The sequence below is a fragment of the Lithobates pipiens genome, unplaced genomic scaffold (assembly GCF_037356315.1).
Source record: "Lithobates pipiens isolate NorthernLeopardFrog02 unplaced genomic scaffold, aLitPip1_a1.2 Scaffold_8, whole genome shotgun sequence".
In the NCBI taxonomy this organism is placed as follows: domain Eukaryota; kingdom Metazoa; phylum Chordata; class Amphibia; order Anura; family Ranidae; genus Lithobates; species Lithobates pipiens.
Window position 1 is genome coordinate 594,008,930 of NW_027507903.1, and position 21,603 is coordinate 594,030,532.

General features: G+C 45.5%; 1 protein-coding gene across 1 annotated transcript in view; it reads left to right on the top strand.

The window, feature by feature from the left end:
- The window catches only part of LOC143961246 (complement C3-like), a 659,302-nt gene that overhangs the window by 215,083 nt on the left and 422,616 nt on the right, over nt 1-21,603 (top strand). Inside the window, exon 17 of the mRNA XM_077470481.1 lies at nt 1,680-1,880. Within this exon, the coding sequence (XP_077326607.1) occupies nt 1,680-1,880 (201 nt within the window). The remainder of the gene's footprint in view (nt 1-1,679; nt 1,881-21,603) is intronic.

The following is a 21,603-nucleotide window of genomic DNA, read 5'->3' on the forward strand; positions in this document are numbered from 1 at the left end:
AGGGTGTATCTAGCTTTTATGTTGCCCTTCTGACCCGTGTAATTCTCTGGTCGGAACGGCAGTATAGTTACAGTAGGCAGATACACCCTGTGCAGATCATGGCTGACTGCCTGTGTTATAAAGGAATGTGATTTCAGCCCTGCGGAGGAGGAACAGTAGAGAATGCTGTAATGGGAAAGGAGCTCAGCAGCCGGGCATAGCATGCGGGGTGGAGGGGGTGATCAGGGGGCTTTGGGGGGGCAACTTAGATCTCGGGGGGGCAAGCAAAGCCATGTGACACAAAATCTACAGCCTGCAGACATTCAGGGGCCCCAAAGGAGGTGTTTGTTTTAGCAATTTCTGAAGGTTTCTCTGTTGGTGTTGGCAGGTGTGATGAAGGTCACTTCCCGGAGGTGTGTGTCTTTTCCTCAGTTGTCAGGGAAGTGGGTTAAGTAGACATCCTCGGGTGGGGGGGGGGGTACAGAGAATCCCAACTGGTGACTAGGAGACACTGAGCAGTGTCATACCTCACCAGTGACATTGATCCCACCGTGGCTACAGGATGGCACTCTCCTCCTCTTGCTTCGCTGAGCTCAGTTACCATTCCATGTTGCCAGCACAAACACTTCCCCATCCTGGGGCTGTTCTCACCTTGTGCTTCTCACCATTCAGGGAATGGCTCACAGCTCCTCCCCAGCCAATGGCAACAGAGGGGTGTGGACTGTGGAAGGCAAAGTAGAAGCCCAGTACTAGAGCGTGGCTGTGGCCTAGGGCAGATTGGAGCTGGATTTTGTGAAGGCTATGATAATATGACAGGTTGTGATTGTGACCAGTGCAACCCCTTAAGCTACGCCCATGTTCCTAAGCATTAGGTACAACAGATCTGTCTCCTCACTCCTGACAGAATGGAAATTGGTTTGTTTACACACACAAATCCCCATTTGGGCTTTCCCAGGAGCGATCGGGGGTGCCTGGCCGAAATCACTGCCGCTGGGCACACGCATCGGCTCCTAAGAGACGGGGCCGGCGCGCGCGCCCGCCATACAGCTACGGCGATTGACAAAGTGGATGTAAATGGGATTCATTAAATTTTGAGTTCTCTCTAAAGCGCTAAGTTCCATGGCTTTCTCCTGCTCCGTTCTTCTGTTATCAGCCTGATAACTTCTGACAAGTTCTCAGACTAGAGCCTGAAGTTTGTGTCAGGGAGGGTACTATAACTAGATTAACAGACAGCTAAACTATTCACAGGCAAGCTCTGCATGTGTGGGTAGGGTGGTGTATGCCTTTCCTCCAATCAGCTCTCACAGTCTCTCATAGTGTATAGCAAGAATCCACACTCACAGGTGAATAAGGAAGAGAAAACCATGCGCCTTTTTTTTTTTTTTTAATGGGGCCCCCGTTAAAACCCAAAACACAATGCCCATCCCTTTGTTTACATTTGGCTACCAATTAGGAATTCCCAGCTGAATGGGCTGAACAAGGATGACCCATGGTTGGGAGAAGCTGTCGCATTTAGAAGTAGTATTAATACCACTGCTAAATGTTTATTTTTCCACTGCTGCTGGAGGTTTACCAGTTTGGTTTGACCATCACAAAAAGTGGTGGACTAATGACATTTTAACACTGTTTTTGTATTCCTTTTCTGCACCAAACAAATATGGGAGGTTTGTCTAGAATGTTTGTCCTTCTGCCTTTCACAGCCTCGGAGTACCAGAACCTAGAGAAGAAATGTTGCTTGGATGGGATGCAGGAAAGTCCGATGGGGTACCACTGTGAACGCCGAGCTGGTTTCATCCTGGATGGGAAGCCATGCATAAAAGCCTTTCTGGACTGCTGTAACTACATTGAGAAGAAAAAGGAGACTGAGAGGACCCTTAAGGATTATGATGACCTTGCAAGAAGTAAGAAGTGACAGTAATAATAACCTCATACAAAAGCATATTAAAACACAGGAAGGACAATCCTTTACTGGTTATAACTGTAATAAACAGTAAAGCGAAGCCAATAGTAGTAAATAGTTTTCTAGTGATAAAATGTTTTCAATTGGAATCATTTTGTAATATATGGAGGTTCAAAAGCCCATCTCTCTAAATCGCTCTTTCAACTCACCAACTGAACTGCACAGGAGACAACATTCTTCTGCAGCATACTATCCTACAATCTGCCCAATGGCTGCTGCTCTCCCAGGTCCCTCACAGTAAATCCCGTGCCCAGCCACAGAGTGGTAAGCCGATAGCCACTGTATGCTGCAAGAAAAGGATATACAATTGTGCCAATGAATGTGTGGTCAGGAGTGTCCCTTCAAACTCTCCTTTCTGCTCTCTAGGGGCACTCTGCTCAGTTTGTGTTGTTAGTGAGAGCAGGCTCAATGGGGCCACTCTGCAAGCATTCTGCAACCTTGTTCAGTACAGTGATTAAGGGGTTAAAGCAGGTGGTAAGGAGGAGTTGTATCACCTCCACACCACCACTGGACCCTGCACTGGCATGCTGCAACTGCATGCTTTGCACTCAGTTGTGGGGTATTTGCAGGATGGCCCCATTCATTTGAACAGGTCACAATTGATGACAGGTGGTATAACTCCTGCCATGGCATGTGTACACCCTTGGCTGCTGCCTCTGTGGCTAAAAAGGGGGTAGGGATCCATGTTCCTGTGTAAATGGGTTGTACAGTTGTGCTCAAAAGTTTGCATACCCTGGCAGAAATTGTGACATTTCGGCATTAATATTGGAAATATGACTAATCATGCCAAAAAACTGTCTTTTATTCAAGGATAGTGATCCATGAAGCCATTTGTTATCACATAGTCTTCTGTATCCTTTTTAAATCATAATAACAGAAATCACCCAAATGGCCCAGATGAAAAGTTTACATACCCTGAAATGTTTGACCTTGGTACAGATACAGAAGGTGGCACACACAGGTTAAAATGGCTATTAAAGGTTCATTTCCCACATTTCAATAATTTAATACGAAGTGAAAAATGTGGGGATCTCTTCATGCCAAGCCAAGGTCAGGTAGATCAAGAAAGATTTCAGCCACAACTGCAACAGGAATTGTCTAGGATACAAAGGAAAACCTTCAGGTAACCTCAGGAGAAATACAGGCTGCTCTGGAAAAAGATGGTGTGGTTGTTTTTGAGGAGCACAATACGATGATACTTGAACAAAAAAGAGCTGCAAGTTGCCAGAAAGAAGCCTTTACTGCACAAGTTCCAAAGACAATACAATATGCCCAAGAACACCTTGACATGCCTCATTGGCTTTTTTGTGGCATTGGCACAGTAAAGGCTTCCTTCTGGCTGCTCAACCATGCAGCTCTTTTTTGTTCAAGTATCATTGAATTGTGCTCCTTAACCACTTTCAGACCGGACCATTTTGCTGGCTTAAGACTAGACCACTTTTTGCGATTCGGCACTGTGTCGCTTTAACTGACAATTGCGCGGTCGTGCGACGTGGCTCCCAAACAAAGTTGACGTCCCTTTTTTCCCATAAATAGAGCTTTCTTTTGGTGGTATTTGATCACCCCTGTGGTTTTTATTTTTTGCGCTATAAACAAAAAAAGAGCAATAATTTTGAAAATAAGGCATTATTTTTTACTTTTTGTTATAATAAATATCCCCCAAAAATATATAAAAAAACATTTTTTTCCTCAGTTTAGGCGATACGTATTCTTCTACATATTTTTTTTTTTTTAAGTTTTATTGATTGGTTTGCGCAAAATTTATAGCGTTTACAAAATAGGGGATAGTTTTATGGCATTTTTATTAATCATTTTTTTTTTTACTAGTAATGGCGGTGATTAGTGATTTTTATTGTGACTGCGACATTATGGCGGACACATCAGACATTTTTTACACATTTTTGGGATCATTGTCATTTTATACAGAAATCAGTGCTATACAAATGCACTGATTCCTGTGTAAATGACACTGGCAGTGAAGGGGTTAAACAGGGGGTGGCAGTGTAGGGGTTAAGTGTGTCAATCACAGGGAGCAGAGATCAGTGTCACTTATTGCTAGGCAGAACGGGGAGATGCTGTTTACATCGGCATCTCCCCGTTCAGCCTCCCCGTGAAACGATCGCGGGTATCCCTGCAGCAATTGAGTCTGCGGGACCCGCGATTGGACTCTCAGGGGTCCTGACCAGCACGTGTGCGCCGGCAGCAGCGCACATGCGATGGCAGGGCAGCAATTTCAACTGGACGTACCTGTATGCCAGTTTGCCTGCCCGTGCCATTCTGCCGATGTACATCATCGTGCACCGGTCGGAACTGGTTAAAAACAACCACACATTCTTTTTGGAGAGCAGCCTGTATTTTCCTGATGTTACTGTTACCGGCCTCAAAATGTGAATTAAGAGAGCCGATGATTGTAGACACGATGAGATAAGGTGATCAGCTTGGCGTGGACTGCAAAGAATCACACAAACAGCATGAGATATGACCACTGACTTTATGGCTGGAAGTAGTTTAATTTTTACATAACAATACATCTTTTACATTTTTATAGTCACATGTTTATAACCATTAACAATATATATAATACCGATTTGAACTAAAGTATTTTAAAACGTAGTTACAACAATGAACATTACTAAATTTAATAACATATATATCCCTGTTATTCAGTGTTATAGATAATTATCTTTATCTCTCTGGTACATTTTAAGTGTGCAATAATCATACTGGCAATGCATTGCTTTAATACAAATATTTTCATGGTAGTACTCTTTTTTAACCACTAGATGGTGCACATTGCATGTCTGTATGATGCAATACATAAGCTTTACATACAATAGTTTTTTTTCTATATTAAATAACAGAAAACATGTGCTTCCATAAATCTATGCCATTTTCAATAAATCAGGTTTAAATATACCTATTTAGAAAGGTTTAGTGTTTATCATAGACATTTGTTCTGACTAATGCAGTATTTTCATGTTTTTATGCACTTTTCACTTGTTTCTGACACATGCTGTTCTAAACTTCTAATTACAGCAAAACTATAGCATAAAATCTGCTGAGCCTTTTTCTGCATCTGCTCAAGATGTTTAGGAATCTTTCTATCACAGGTTAATACAGATTCGGAATGATTTAGAGTACATACCTGCAAAGAATCACACAAACAGCATGAGATATGACCACTGACTTTATGGCTGGAAGTAGTTTAATTTCCAGTCACATGGTGTGTGGCCTTATATAGACTCTGTTTGTGTACCTTCTCTGCCATCTACTGGTTATTAATAGAATAGAAGGGATATGTTTAGAAATATAAAAAAAAAATGAATATGTACTTTGCTTTGGGGTGTCTGTTTTGTGACCATATAAACCCCAGTCCGTCACACTCTCCCCTCCTTCAGTTAATGGCTCCCGACATTAAACTCAATTGGTATCTGAACACTATTTAGTGATTTAAGTAACCCAAATAGGTACTTGTTGCCACCAAGGAGCTACGTTAACTACCTGGCATGTCCTGGGAGTAGCTAGCATTGTAGGAGTTTGTATGGTGTGAACCTGACTTGGTCTGTATCTTGGCTGACCTAGTGTGTCTGTCACGATCGTCCTGGCGTCTCGTTTGCGCACGAGAGACTTACCCACAGAAGCTTGTTGTCAAGGACCCGTCGTGCTCCGTTAACGCGCGCTAGAGCGATCGGACGCACTCGCGCCGGCTTGAACGAACGCACGCATGCACGTGGGGGCACGAACGGGCGCACGTCCACTCACGCACGCTGACTCGTCGTGCGACCGTTTGGCGCCCTACAGTCTTCTTAAGGCACTTGCTCCCTTCTACCCATGCTGACCAGTCTACAGCGTTCTCGGAGATCCTGCTATCCTATACCCGTATCTGTTTCCTTGGTTCCTGTTACCCGGCTTTGACTTTGACCCTGATCCGTTGCTGCCTGCCTACGACCTCCTGCTTGTCTGACTACGCCTCTGCCTCATCCCTCTTGTACCACGTTGACCGCTACCTGCTGACCCGGCCTGTTACACGACTCTGCTGTTCCTACCTACCTGTTGGATATCCTGTGACTGCTGTACCCGCTGACGTCTGTCTGCCAGCCAGTCTACCGCTTGTGCCTGCCTACACCAGCCTATTGCCTCAGCTCCATCTACTCGCTGTTGGTGTCCTGCTGCCCACCCGGACCAGCATCTACCTGCCAGGCACTTGTGCCCCCTGAACTTTTGAGCTTCTGTTACCACCTCCAGGGGTTCTTCAGCCAGGGGCTACGAGGGGCCGCTTCCTGCATTCCGGGCTCGCCTACTAGGTACGTGACAGTACTGGTCAGCCATGTCCGAGCCTGCGCAGGGAGCCTCCCCCATGGACGAGCTTTGCCGCCATTTGGCCGGTCTTACCCAGGCAGTTAAGAGCCTACAGGAAGGCTACGGCAGACTGGAAGAGCAAGTCCAAGCACTATCTGCTGCTCCGCCCGTTGCTCCAGGGGGCCAAGCCCCGCCCTCAGTGGTGATGATGCCACCTGAACCCAGAGTACCAACCCCAGAGCGGTTCACGGGTGACCGGAACAAGTTTAGAGCCTTCCGTAACTCTTGTGAGCTCTACTTCGCCCTGCAACCGAGGACCTTCTCCCTCGAGGCGACCAAGGTGGGGTTCGTTATCTCCCTCCTAACGAACGAACCTCAAGCCTGGGCACATCGCCTACTGGAGCGCAAGGACCCATCCTTAGACACACTAGACACCTTTTTTATGGCAATGTCTAGACTCTATGAGGACCCTCAACTCGCTGCAACTGCAGAAGCAGCCCTACACATTCTGCAGCAAGGTCGCAGGCCTGTGGAGGACTACGTGTCGGAGTTCCGTCGTTGGAGCGCTGACACGGATTGGAATAACGCAGCCCTGCGATATCAGTTCCGCATGGGCCTGTCCGAGCCTCTGAAGGATGAGTTGGCACGTGTTGGCATCCCCGAAACCCTGGAGGCCCTGATAGACATTTCCGTTCAAATTGATAGGCGCTTGAGGGAACGCCGCCAAGAACGTTCTTCTACAGTAGCACGCCCTGTCTGGATGTTGCCACGGGTGCCTAGCTCTGCCCACCCAGCTCCTTCAGTTCCTGCCACAGCCACGCTGGATCCCCCGGAACCGATGCAGTTGGGCCTACTCCGTCCATCACTGACCCCAGAGGAACGGCAACGACGCCGGGTCAACAACCTCTGTTTGTACTGCGGAGAATCAGGGCACTTTGTTCGCTCCTGCCCAGCCAAGATACGTAAGTGCCTTCTTGTTCCACCTGTTCCTCCGTCAGTGCTGTCCGAAAATTCCTCTCACCTGGCTGTTCCTGTTCTTTTACAGCTCCCAGGAAGGACTATTTCTACCCACGCAGTTATTGATTCGGGGGCGTGCAGTGGGTTTATGGACGTGTCCTTTGCCCTGAAGAACAAGATTCCCCTTAGACCGAGAGAGAAGGGGCTCTCGGTATACTTGGCCGATGGGTCCGCTCTAGAATCAGGACCGGTGACTCAGGAGACTAGTCCCCTCTCTGCTGTCATCGCCGGGACTCATCAAGAATTCCTGTGCCTAGACGTCATCAAATCTCCTCTGGTCCCCATCATCCTAGGCATGCCTTGGTTGAAGGCACATAATCCACGTATCAACTGGGCCACCGGAAAAATAGAATTCCCTTCGGACTACTGCCTCCAGCATTGTTACCCAGCAATTAACAGGGACTCTCCGGCCCTCCTCTGTATGGAAGTAGACGATGACACCCGACAAGCTGTGCCTAGAGAATACCACGACTTCCTAGATGTGTTCAGTAAAAAAGGGGCTGAAACCCTACCACCTCATAGGCCCTATGACTGCCCTATCGAACTACTTCCGGGGGCAGAGATTCCCTTTGGAAGAATTTTTCCTCTGTCTGAATCTGAACTCAGTACTCTGAAAACCTACTTGGATGAAAATCTTGAAAAGGGATTTATCCGACCCTCTACTTCCCCAGCTGGAGCGGGGATTTTCTTTGTGGAAAAGAAAGACCACTCTCTACGCCCATGCGTGGACTATCGAGCGTTGAACAAAATCACCATCAAGAACCGTTACCCTCTGCCATTGGTTCCCGAACTTTTTCAGAGACTAGGTTCCGCTAAAATATTCTCTAAGCTGGATCTTCGGGGGGCTTACAACCTCGTCCGTATTAGGAAAGGTGACGAGTGGAAGACTGCCTTTCGTACCCGCTTCGGGCACTTCGAATACCTGGTGATGCCGTTCGGGCTGTGTAACGCCCCTGCCACGTTCCAGCATTTTGTCAATGACATTTTTAGAGATTACCTCGACCTGTTTGTAATTGTCTATCTTGATGACATCTTGATTTTCTCCCCCTCTCTAACAGATCACCGGATACACGTTAAAAAGGTCCTGACCCGTCTCCGTCTTCACGGTCTATACGCTAAGCCCGAGAAATGTGTGTTCGAACAACCGAGTATCCAATTCCTCGGCCTGATTATCTCGGTAAGGGGAATTGAGATGGATCCCCAGAAAATCTCCGCAATCCAGGACTGGCCTGCCCCTTCCGATAGAAAAGGAGTTCAGCGATTTGTAGGATTCGCGAACTTCTACCGCAAGTTCATCAAGGGTTTCTCGGCGATTATCGCTCCCATCACCGGACTAACGAAGCAGTCTCAGAAGTTTCATTGGACCCCCGAAGCACAAGAGGCCTTCAAGACCTTAAAAGATTTGTTTATATCCGCTTCTGTCCTGAAACATCCCAATCCCGCTCTACCATACATTCTCGAGGTCGACGCTTCGGAGATTGCAGTAGGAGCGATACTCTCCCAGAGGCAGGGGGCCAAGTCTTTACTTCACCCAGTTGCTTTCTTTTCCCGCAAGTTGTCGGAGGCAGAGAGAAACTACGATGTCGGGGATCGTGAGTTACTGGCAATAAAATCTGCGCTCGAAGAGTGGCGCTATCTGCTGGAGGGAGCCACCCACCCGATCCTGGTCTATACGGACCACAAAAATTTAGAGTACCTTAAAACCGCTAAGAGATTGAGGCCCCGTCAAGCCCGGTGGGCACTCTTCTTCTCCAGATTTTCATTTCACATCACCTACCGTCCTGGATCCAAAAATACCAAACCGGATGCTCTCTCCCGCATGTACAACCAATCGGAGAGCTCGCCATCCACAGATACTATCCTCTCTACGGGGAACTTCCTTCTGCTCCAGGGGGATGTGGTATCCCAAATCAAGCAGGCTTCCATAGGCCTAACGCCTCCACCCGGTATCCCGTTGTCCTCCAGCAATGACCTTCTGTGGCATGAGAACCAGATCTTTGTTCCCCAAGAAGTTCGGACCCCAGTTCTGGCCGCCTGTCATGATCACCCACTGGCCGGCCACTTTGGGGTATTCAAGACTCTGGAACTACTCCAACGCACATTCTGGTGGCCTCGCATGAAGGACGACTGCAGGAGGTACGTGGAAACCTGTGTCATTTGCACCCGGAGCAAAAGCAAAAAGTCAAGAGCCTGGGGTCTGCTAAAACCACTGCCTGTTCCTGATAGACCATGGAGGATGATCTCCATGGATTTCATCGTTGAACTTCCCCCTTCAGAGAATTATTCCACGATTTTCGTTATAGTCGATAGACTTACCAAAATGGCTCACTTCCTGCCCATGAAGGGCACCCCCTCAGCTACAGAGACAGCCAACATCTTTATCAAAGAAATCGTAAGACTCCACGGCATTCCCGTTAACATCACATCCGACAGGGGGGTGCAGTTCACCTCGAGATTTTGGAGAGCGCTCTGCGGAGCCTTAAAGATCGATCTTTGTCTGTCCTCAGCTTACCATCCACAGACCAACGGCCAGACGGAGAGGACGAACCAGACTCTGGAGCAGTACCTCCGTTGTTTCTCCTCCTTCTCCCAAGATGACTGGGTCTCTCTCCTGCCTATGGCCGAATTCGCCTACAACAACACGGTCCACTCTGCCACCAAACAGTCCCCCTTCTACGCGAATTTCGGCTTCCACCCAGTGTTCTTGCCTGGCACCTTTCCGGAATGTTCAGTACCAGCAGTACAGGACCGCCTTAATTTCCTTGAGTCAAACAACAAACTTCTACAAGAGACCCTGACCAAGTCCCAAGAGCACAACAAAGAAGTTTTTGACAGGAAAAGGAGGGGGGAGCTGGATCTCAAGATTGGGGATCGGGTCTGGTTGTCTACCTTGAACCTTAAACTGTCCTGCCCCTCTAAGAAGTTGGGTCCGAAATTCGTGGGCCCCTTTCCGATCAAAAGGAAACTGAATAATGTGGCTTTCGAACTTGAGCTTCCAGAGTCCTTCCGGATCCATCCAGTCTTTCACGTGTCACTACTCAAACCAGCAGTCCCGGACCCCTTCGTTGACAGGATGACCGGCCCTCCAGAACCCGTGATGGTCGATGGAGAGATTGAATTTGAGATTGAATCCATACTGGATTGCAGGAGAAGGCGAAACCAGACTCAATTTTTAGTCAAGTGGAAGGGGTACGGCCCGGAGGAGAATTCTTGGGAGCCAGAATCTAATATTCATGCTAAAAGACTTATTCGTGCCTTTAAGAACTCCCATCCGAGTAAGATGGCTCGGTTGGGCATCCGGAGGCTGCCCTTTGGGGGGGGGGCAGTGTCACGATCGTCCTGGCGTCTCGTTTGCGCACGAGAGACTTACCCACAGAAGCTTGTTGTCAAGGACCCGTCGTGCTCCGTTAACGCGCGCTAGAGCGATCGGACGCACTCGCGCCGGCTTGAACGAACGCACGCGTGCACGTGGGGGCACGAACGGGCGCACGTCCACTCACGCACGCTGACTCGTCGTGCGACCGTTTGGCGCCCTACAGTCTTCTTAAGGCACTTGCTCCCTTCTACCCGTGCTGACCAGTCTACAGCGTTCTCGGAGATCCTGCTATCCTATACCCGTATCTGTTTCCTTGGTTCCTGTTACCCGGCTTTGACTTTGACCCTGATCCGTTGCTGCCTGCCTACGACCTCCTGCTTGTCTGACTACGCCTCTGCCTCATCCCTCTTGTACCACGTTGACCGCTACCTGCTGACCCGGCCTGTTACACGACTCTGCTGTTCCTACCTACCTGTTGGATATCCTGTGACTGCTGTACCCGCTGACGTCTGTCTGCCAGCCAGTCTACCACTTGTGCCTGCCTACACCAGCCTATTGCCTAAGCTCCATCTACTCGCTGTTGGTGTCCTGCTGCCCACCCGGACCAGCATCTACCTGCCAAGCACTTGTGCCCCCTGAACTTTTGAGCTTCTGTTACCACCTCCAGGGGTTCTTCAGCCAGGGGCTACGAGGGGCCGCTTCCTGCATTCCGGGCTCGCCTACTAGGTACGTGACAGTGTCATATGTAAAGATCTCTTTAGGCTTAGCTTGTCTGGTAGATCTTCTGACAGGAGTTGAGTCTTCTCCATCAACATCATTTCCCATTTGCATATCTTGGTTCACAGGTAAGTCTTGACTTAATGAGGGTAATTCTGCAGTGTCTAGTCCCACCATATCTGTAGCCCAGATTTGGTCGCCAACTACTGTTCCATCATTTTGTTCTTGTTCAAGATTGGGTGTGGTAGTTGTAGGATAGAACTCTTCAGCAGAAACTCTTAATGGGATTTTCTGTACGTTTTGAGAGTTTGGTTGAGACACAACACAATCATGACTTTCTGTAGTCTCTGGTATATAAGGATAATACCATCTTTCTTCATCTGAACATTCCTCCTCCTGGTCCACATCCATTCTGGTATCCTTTCTCTTAATTGATTGTATTTGTTTCATCGGTACTCTTGGAATGTGTCCTTCAATTGGTAGGTCATTTACTGGTAGTAAAAGATTTCTGTGCAGTACTCGAATAGTCTTTTTACCACTTTCAGGCTGAATTTTGTACACAGGCCCATCTTTGATTCTTTCTACCACTTTGTGTACTGATTCTTCCCAGTATGAACGAAGTTTACCAGGTCCTCCTCTTTCAGAGAGATTTCGTACTAAGACCCGATCACCCGGTTAAAGAGGTGCTCCTTTTATCTGTTTGTCATAGTACTTCTTCCCTTTAGCAGGTGATTTTTTGCTATTCTCGGATGCGATTTTGTAAGCTTCTTGCATTCTAGATGCCCATTTCTGAGTAAATGTTGGTTGGCTTTCTGATTCCTTTTCCAAATTTAGGTTAAGCATTAGGTCAATTGGCAAACGAGGAGATCTTCCATACAATAGAAAGAATGGCGAGTATCCTGTGGCTTCATGCCTGGTGCAATTGTATGCATGAACCATATGTGGAAGATGTTCTTTCCAATCTGACTTTTTCTCTTCCTCTAAGGTGCGAAGCATCTGTAACAAAGTACGGTTCAGTCTCTCCACTGGGTTACCCTGTGGATGGTATGGAGTAGTTCTTGAATGAGAAATCCCTGCCAATCGTTGCAATGTCTGAAATAAGTTGTTTTCAAATTCTCTTCCTTGGTCATGGTGGAGTTTCTCTGGATAGCCAAAACGTGGTATGAAATCTTGAAAGATCTTTTCTGCCGCCGTTTTTCCAGATTTGTTCTTAGTTGGATACGCTTGTGCAAAGCGTGTGAAATGGTCAACTATTACAAGTATATACTCATATCCTCCTTTGCTTTTCTCCAAGTGAAGATAATCAATGGATACTAACTCCAAAGGTGAACTGGTAGTAATCGAACCCATAGGTGCTCTTTCGGTGATATTTGGACGCTTTTGTTTGATGCAGCTGCACTTCTTCAGCACATATTCATCAATGTCTTTTTGCATAAATGGCCAGTAAAATCGTTCACGTGCTAGGTGGGTTACCTTGTCAGTACCAATGTGACCCATGTCATCATGAAGATTTCTTAAGACCAATGGTTTTAACTTTTCTGGTAGAACTAGCTGTTTTCGGGTTCCAGAGTGTCGGTAGAGGATTCCTTCATCGACTCTGAGTTTATTCCATTCATGTATCAAACGTCTTGTTTTGCTGGTCATACTCTCCTTTTCTTTGTGGTTTGGAATCCAGTCGTTCTCCTTAAGCCAGACCACTTCTCTAATGTTGGTATCGTCTTGTTGTAATGCTCTGATATTCTCCTGAGTCATTGGGCAGATTGTCTGTCCTTTCAGCAATTCTTCGGCCACATCACTTTCTGAGTGAAGAGTCAATGAAGCCACCCATAATGCCTCTTCTTCGTCAACAGCTTTGCTCCCTTGCCACATAGCTTACACAACCTCAGATGGTACAAGCTCTGTGTACTCACTCAGATTCTTCGTGAGTTCCACCGGAAATCGTGACAGTGTATCTGCGTCTGCATTCTGTTTACCTGGCCTGTACTTGATATCGAAGTGGAAATCAGCCAACTCGCCAACCCAGCGATGACCCACAGCATTCAGTCTGGCAGTACTCAATACATATGTCAATGGGTTGTTGTCTGTGTAAACCGTGAATGTTGGAGCGTAGTACAAGTAATCTCTGAATTTGTCACAGACTGCCCACTTGAGAGCTAAAAACTCAAGTTTACCAGAGTGAAGATGGTAATTGCGCTCTGCTGGAGTCAATGTTCTGGAGCCAAACCCAATAACACGAAGTTTTTCTCCTTGTCGTTGGTATAGTACAGCACCTAGGCCTTCATTTGAAGCATCAGTGTGTAAGACGAAGGGTAAATCAAAATCAGGGTATGCTAGAATTGGTGGATTGGTTAGCATGTCCACCAGTCTGGATACTACAGCTTGATGTTTGGGTGTCCATTGAATCAGTGTTTTAGATGGCACTTGTGCTTTGTTCCCATGTTTCTTCATAGATTCCATCCGATTGTTTTTGGGGATGGATGTAGCAGATTCTATCTCAGTGTTCTGCAAAAGTTCATACAGTGGTTTAGCAAGTCGAGAGAAATCTTGAATGAAGGACCTGTAGTAGCTCAGGAATCCTAACAAAGATCTGACTCCTCCCACTGTTTTTGGTTCTTTCCTTTTCAAATGTAATACCGCTTCAAGATCTTTTGGGTCAATTTTTATGCCTTCTTCTGACACCATTCGTCCAAGGTATCGAATCTGTCGTTTAAAGAGTTCACACTTCTTCGGTCTAAGTTTGATACCATGCTCACGCATTCGACTAAGCACTTGCCTAATATCATTGACATGCTCCTGAAAAGTTTTGGAGTAGCAAAGTACGTCATCCAAGTATGGAGAACAACATTTGTCTCTGATGCCCTCTAATACATTCTCCATGCATCTCTGAAAAGCTGCTGGGGCATTCGTTAATCCAAATGGAATACAGTTCCACTCCAGGAGTCCCCAGGGGGTGCTGAAAGCCGTCAGATGTCTGGAGTCTTCATGCACAAAGCCTTGATGATACGCACTACCCTGGTCCAGGATTGAGAACCACGTAAATCCTCCTAAGCTATCCAGCAGATCTTGTATTCTGGGTAGTGGATGTCTATCTGGGATAATCTTTCGGTTTAACTCCCTAAAGTCAACACATAGTCATAGGCTACTGTCCTTCTTTCGAACACAAACAACTGGTGATGAGTATGCGGAAGAAGATTTTGTTACCCAACCTCGGTCAAGAAGGTTTTGGATATATTCTTTCACTTCTTTGTATAAGGGTTTTGGTATTGAATTGTAGCGTTTCTGGACAGGAGTTTCATCTTTCAGATTTATCCTCAGTTTCAGGTTAGGGATGCATCCTATGTCTCCCTCATCTCGAGCAAAGACATCTGATTCATCATATAACATTTGTCTCGCTATCTCCTGTTCTTCTTCTGAGAGATCTTCCAAATTGACAGGTGGGTGCCACTTAACAGATTTGTTAGTGGGTAGCTGATTTCCAGTGTCCACTTGATTCAACTGGTTTACATGAAACACCCTTTTCTTCTGGTCAATTCCCTTTCCATCGTCTTTGTTTGGAGACAATGGTAGAATCTCAGCTGCTGGAGAAATGGTACCCAATACTGTTCTGGGTGGAAGGTAGATGTCATGTTGAGCACGGTTCAGTATAGGTATCTTCACCAGTTTAGAGAACCCATTTGGCACATCTACCACTGAAGGAAATAGTTCAAGTCCTTCCTCAACTGGATATTCGGGAAGTGGTTCAAATGGCATGATTCCTCCTTTCGGCCACGCTCTAATTCTGCATTTGACTTCACAGAGCTCGCCTCCTTTAATCTGGAGTCCCTTCTTCCCCACTTTGACCATACGACTATCGAATATTTCTCCTGGGTCAGTTGCTTGACTGACAGCATTGACAATGTTATTCGCTACACTCTGTCTGACTTTCATAGCTTCACTCAGCAAGATAGTCAGGTTTTGGGTGCTGTTTGGTCGGTCACGGTTTTCTCTGATCAATTCTTCGATAACATTAAACCCAAGAATTGGATTGTCATTACAGCAGTCACTCACCAGCATTGGCACATAAATGGCTGAGTTTCCATGTCCACTAGTTCCGAATTCCAGGCAGACTTCAATCCATCCGATGAATGGAATGATAGAACCATTTGCAGCTGTAATGGATAAGTTGTCATCACAAAGTAAATCTTGTATGTGCCTAATGGAGACACTGGGTAGAAACTTTTCTAACCATGCCTTCCCGACAATGCTGACCTGAGCTCCTGTATCCATCAACATGTCAACCGGTACACCATTCATCCGACATGACAGTAGGCATTTTCCTCCAATTAATTGTGCTACGTGTTGTTTGGAGAATCCATTCTCTTTTGGGAGTGTTCTAGTTGACCGGTGGGTGAATACCCTGTTTACCTTAGCATGGGACAGATCATTTGAGGTGGTCACTGGTTGTCCCTTTCCCAGTGACCGTCTGTCGTTTCCTGACTGCCTTCTTTTCTTCAAGCAATCAACCGCTCTGTGTCCTGTCCAACCACAGTAGAAACAATGGTAGCAGTTTTGACTCTCTCGTTTAATGCAATTATCACACCTGGGCTTGCAGTGAGTTGTATCTGGAACTTGAACATTGGTTAGTGGCTTAGTCATTTGGTTTCCAACAATAGGAGTTTGCTTCATCATCTTTTCCAGGTTCTTTGTGAGAGCAGAGACCTGTGTTGTTAGGTCTATTAATGCAGTGTGATTTGCTTTAACATCTCCCTCAACTCTCTTTTGCAAGGTGTCTTTTTCACTATTACCTGGTGTCTGTGATGAATGAACAGTAATAGGTTTATGTTTAGGTGCACTGTTTAAGCGTCTCTGCCTTTCTGTTTCCTCATCAGCTGATCTGGTGACTTGCTCTATGATAAAGTCATCCGTTACTGTCAAATCAGACACATAAGGCTTGATATCTTGTCTAACATTAGAATTTTTCTCATTTAGTCCCTGATAGAGTGTATGAAGGAATATGCCTTGCACCAGTTTTTTGTCATAGCTAAGCTCTCGCCTATCATGTTGTGATGTAGACAGAACTTTTTGTTTTAACCCCACTAGCCTGTAAACAAATTGTTGTGCTGTTTCTCTTTCTTGCTGGGTAGCATTGCTAAGGTCCTGAAATAACTCCTTACCACTTCGTTCTCTCATATGTGACTTCAAAAACCTTTTCAATTCAGCAACAGTAAGATCATCTTTGTCAGTCAACATATCTTTAAAATTACCAGGTTTGATTATTCTCAACACTGTGCGTATAATTTCAGATTCAGGGAATTTTTCTGTTAGACCCTGGTCAATTTGTCTGCACACGCTACTGTAACTCATGTCCGAACCGTGATCTGAAATTACACCACCATGCATTTTAAATTCTCTATGTGGCAATAAAGCAACAACATCAGTTAATCTCACCACCTCCGATACCTGTTCAGTCCTTGCAGTCCCACTACTTATTTTTTTTGCAGCGGTTGCAATGTCCACAGTTGGTGTACTTTCCTTGTTAAGTTTTAGTTCATTGATCTTGTCTTGGATAATGAGTAGGTAAGACATACCTTGATCTTCCAACTTTTCCAGCTGATCACTTCTCAAGTAATCTTCAATAAATTCAACAAGTTCCATTTCGTTGGTACCAGTCACTGATGGAACGTCCACTTCTCTTTCATCTCCCAGCGTAATAGCAAGGCTGTGCAGCTGTTCTTCATTAAACAGATGAATTTGTTTCCGGATATCCCACATCAGCGCACGATGAGGAGACGCCATCTCTGTTGCAATCTGAAGACTTGCACTCACAAGGCAGACGACACTCAGGACTCTCCTTGTAGCTCTGTAGCAGGCTCACGCTTGTCTCGCACTTCCTTCTCACTGGTAACACAACGAATCCCGGACGAGCCCCCAAAATGTTACCGGCCTCAAAATGTGAATTAAGAGAGCCGATGATTGTAGACACGATGAGATAAGGTGATCAGCTTGGCGTGGACTGCAAAGAATCACACAAACAGCGTGAGATATGACCACTGACTTTATGGCTGGAAGTAGTTTAATTTTTACATAACAATACATCTTTTACATTTTTATAGTCACATGTTTATAACCATTAACAATATAAATAATACCGATTTGAACTAAAGTATTTTAAAACGTAGTTACAACAATGAACATTACTAAATTTAATAACATATATATCCCTGTTATTCAGTGTTATAGATAATTATCTTTATCTCTCTGGTACATTTTAAGTGTGCAATAATCATACTGGCAATGCATTGCTTTAATACAAATATTTTCATGGTAGTACTCTTTTTTAACCACTAGATGGTGCACATTGCATGTCTGTATGATGCAATACATAAGCTTTACATACAATAGTTTTTTTTCTATATTAAATAACAGAAAACATGTGCTTCTATAAATCTATGCCATTTTCAATAAATCGGGTTTAAATATACCTATTTAGAAAGGTTTAGTGTTTATCATAGACATTTGTTCTGACTAATGCAGTATTTTCATGTTTTTATGCACTTTTCACTTGTTTCTGACACATGCTGTTCTAAACTTCTAATTACAGCAAAACTATAGCATAAAATCTGCTGAGCCTTTTTCTGCATCTGCTCAAGATGTTTAGGAATCTTTCTATCACAGGTTAATACAGATTCGGAATGATTTAGAGTACATACCTGCAAAGAATCACACAAACAGCATGAGATATGACCACTGACTTTATGGCTGGAAGTAGTTTAATTTCCAGTCACATGGTGTGTGGCCTTATATAGACTCTGTTTGTGTACCTTCTCTGCCATCTACTGGTTATTAATAGAATAGAAGGGATATGTTTAGAAATATAAAAAAAAAATGAATATGTACTTTGCTTTGGGGTGTCTGTTTTGTGACCATATAAACCCCAGTCCGTCACATTACCTGTGGGTTTTTCTTTGTATCCTGGGTAATTCTTGCACCAGTTGTGTACATACAAAAGAACTTTGCACTATGAAATAATAATTGAATAAATAATAAATAATACAAGAAATGCTGCACCCCTGGAAAGTGCAAAGTGCTGACTTTAACTAGGGAAATGTGTAAATATAGGGGGCAATATTGTTCTGATCAGCTTTACCATAACAATAAAAGAGTGCTAATTTGACATAAGCATCACATAATCAAATAGATATAAAACAGTAATAAAGTGCATAATATTAATCAGTGCAAAATATTCATAAAAAGAGCAGAGATGGATAATGGGTGAATATTTCATCAGAAGAAATAGTTCATATATTGATTGTAATTCAACTTCAGTCTGTGCACCTTCACCAATGGATAAAACTTCACACATATATCACCCGCTGGGAAGTGAGTGAAAGGCCTACTCACCAGACCACCACGACCACTTTAACTATAAGGCAGGTCGGTATGCGCAGCAATAAATTAATAGGGAATCTTTCTGCTGTACTGGTATAGCTGGGAATCTCATATGTCTCCACCAATGTAGCCCATTAAAAGTCAGATAAACACGGGACCATACCGTTAAACCATAATATAGATAAAAATAGAAAAAGCCAAATGGCTGCTTACATGTATTGGTGCCTTATCCTGGCACTAAGGAGTAAAGCATGTATCACTAGTGATGGCCGAACGGTTCGCCCGGCGGTCGTTTCGCGGCGAATTTCCGACATTCGCGGTCCGCACGTTCGAACGCCTTTTTCCGTCGTTCGCCGCGGCGGACTTACGTGTTTAATGTATACAAGAACTTTAACCTTTGGTGACACGTTTATCATGTGATACAGGACAGCCAATTGAGACATGACAGCACATGGACACTTGTACATTCCCCCTAACCTATAAATACACCCGATCCGGTGGCCATTTTACATTCTTTCTTCTGTTAAGATAGGGACAGGTTCCTGTGTGGAGTAGGGAGAGATAAACCACTAGCTATTTGGTACACAAAAGTTCTTTTCAGGACTGGTATAGGTGTTAGGTGTTGATAGGTTTGCTGTGCTGCTGATTCTTGCAGCAGCCTGAGTGTCTTTTGTTAGTTTAGAGAAAGGGAAAGGACGGTGTATGCTACAGGGACAGCCAGATTAGTCTTTCATCATCATCATCATCATCATCATCATTAGCTGTTACTATCAAGGTCCACAAAAGAGCTGTTCCAGTAACCACTAATCGTTCTCTTTTTTTGCCAATTTGTATAGGGACAGGAAGGAAGCAGTGTTGTCAGGCAGTGAGGGTAATTTTAAAGACTTGCTGTTATTATTAGTTCCACAAAGGTTCTTTTCAGGACTGGTATCAGTGGTACAGTAATAGGCTTGTACATGTATAATATTCTTTCTTCCAAATATAGAAAGGATATTATACTTGACTGCTGCCCTTCTGCTGCAGTCTGCTAAACATTCACAACTCACTTGTTCCACAAAAGTTCTTATAAGGACTGGTAACTTGGTATAGGGTGCTACGGTACATAGGCTTGAGTGCGGTACAGTCTGCTGTTCTGTAAGGACCGCTATCGGTCCACAATAGATAGGGTTGACGTGCACCACTGCTGACCGCTGCCCTATACTGCAGCAGTCCTTCAGCGGTATAGGGACTGACGTACAGTCTGCTAATCACTAACACACAACCTGCTTGTTCCACAAAAGTTCTTATAAGGACTGGTAACTTGGTATAGGGTGCTACGGTACATAGGCTTGAGTGTGGTACAGTCTGCTGTTCTGTAAGGACCGCTATCGGTCCACAATAGATAGGGTTGACGTGCACCACTGCTGACCGCTGCCCTATACTGCAGCAGTCCTTCAGCGGTATAGGGACTGACGTACAGTCTGCTAAACACTAATACACAACCTGCTTGGTCCACAAAAGTTCTTATAAGGACTGGTAACTTGGTATAGGGTGCTACGGTACATAGGCTTGAGTGCGGTACAGTCTGCTGTTCTGTAAGGACCGCTATCGGTCCACAATAGATAGGGTTGACGTGCACCACTGCTGACCGCTGCCCTATACTGCAGCAGTCCTTCAGCGGTATAGGGACTGACGTACAGTCTGCTAAACACTAATACACAACCTGCTTGGTCCACAAAAGTTCTTATAAGGACTGGTAACTTGGTATAGGGTGCTACGGTACATAGGCTTGAGTGCGGTACAGTCTGCTGTTCTGTAAGGACCACTATCGGTCCACAATAGATAGGGTTGACGTGCACCACTGCTGACCGCTCACCTATACTGCAGCAGTCCTTCAGCGGTATAGGGACTGACGTACAGTCTGCTAATCACTAACACACAACCTGCTTGTTCCACAAAAGTTCTTATAAGGACTGGTAACTTGGTATAGGGTGCTACGGTACATAGGCTTGAGTGCGGTACAGTCTGCTGTTCTGTAAGGACCGCTATCGGTCCACAATAGATAGGGTTGACGTGCACCACTGCTGACCGCTGCCCTATACTGCAGCAGTCCTTCAGCGGTATAGGGACTGACGTACAGTCTGCTAAACACTAACACACAACCTGCTTGGTCCACAAAAGTTCTTATAAGGACTGGTAACTTGGTATAGGGTGCTACGGTACATAGGCTTGAGTGCGGTACAGTCTGCTGTTCTGTAAGGACCGCTATCGGTCCACAATAGATAGGGTTGACGTGCACCACTGCTGACCGCTGCCCTATACTGCAGCAGTCCTTCAGCGGTATAGGGACTGACGTACAGTCTGCTAAACACTAATACACAACCTGCTTGGTCCACAAAAGTTCTTATAAGGACTGGTAACTTGGTATAGGGTGCTACGGTACATAGGCTTGAGTGCGGTACAGTCTGCTGTTCTGTAAGGACCGCTATCGGTCCACAATAGATAGGGTTGACGTGCACCACTGCTGACCGCTCACCTATACTGCAGCAGTCCTTCAGCGGTATAGGGACTGACGTACAGTCTGCTAATCACTAACACACAACCTGCTTGTTCCACAAAAGTTCTTATAAGGACTGGTAACTTGGTATAGGGTGCTACGGTACATAGGCTTGAGTGCGGTACAGTCTGCTGTTCTGTAAGGACCGCTATCGGTCCACAATAGATAGGGTTGACGTGCACCACTGCTGACCGCTGCCCTATACTGCAGCAGTCCTTCAGCGGTATAGGGACTGACGTACAGTCTGCTAAACACTAATACACAACCTGCTTGGTCCACAAAAGTTCTTATAAGGACTGGTAACTTGGTATAGGGTGCTACGGTACATAGGCTTGAGTGCGGTACAGTCTGCTGTTCTGTAAGGACCGCTATCGGTCCACAATAGATAGGGTTGACGTGCACCACTGCTGA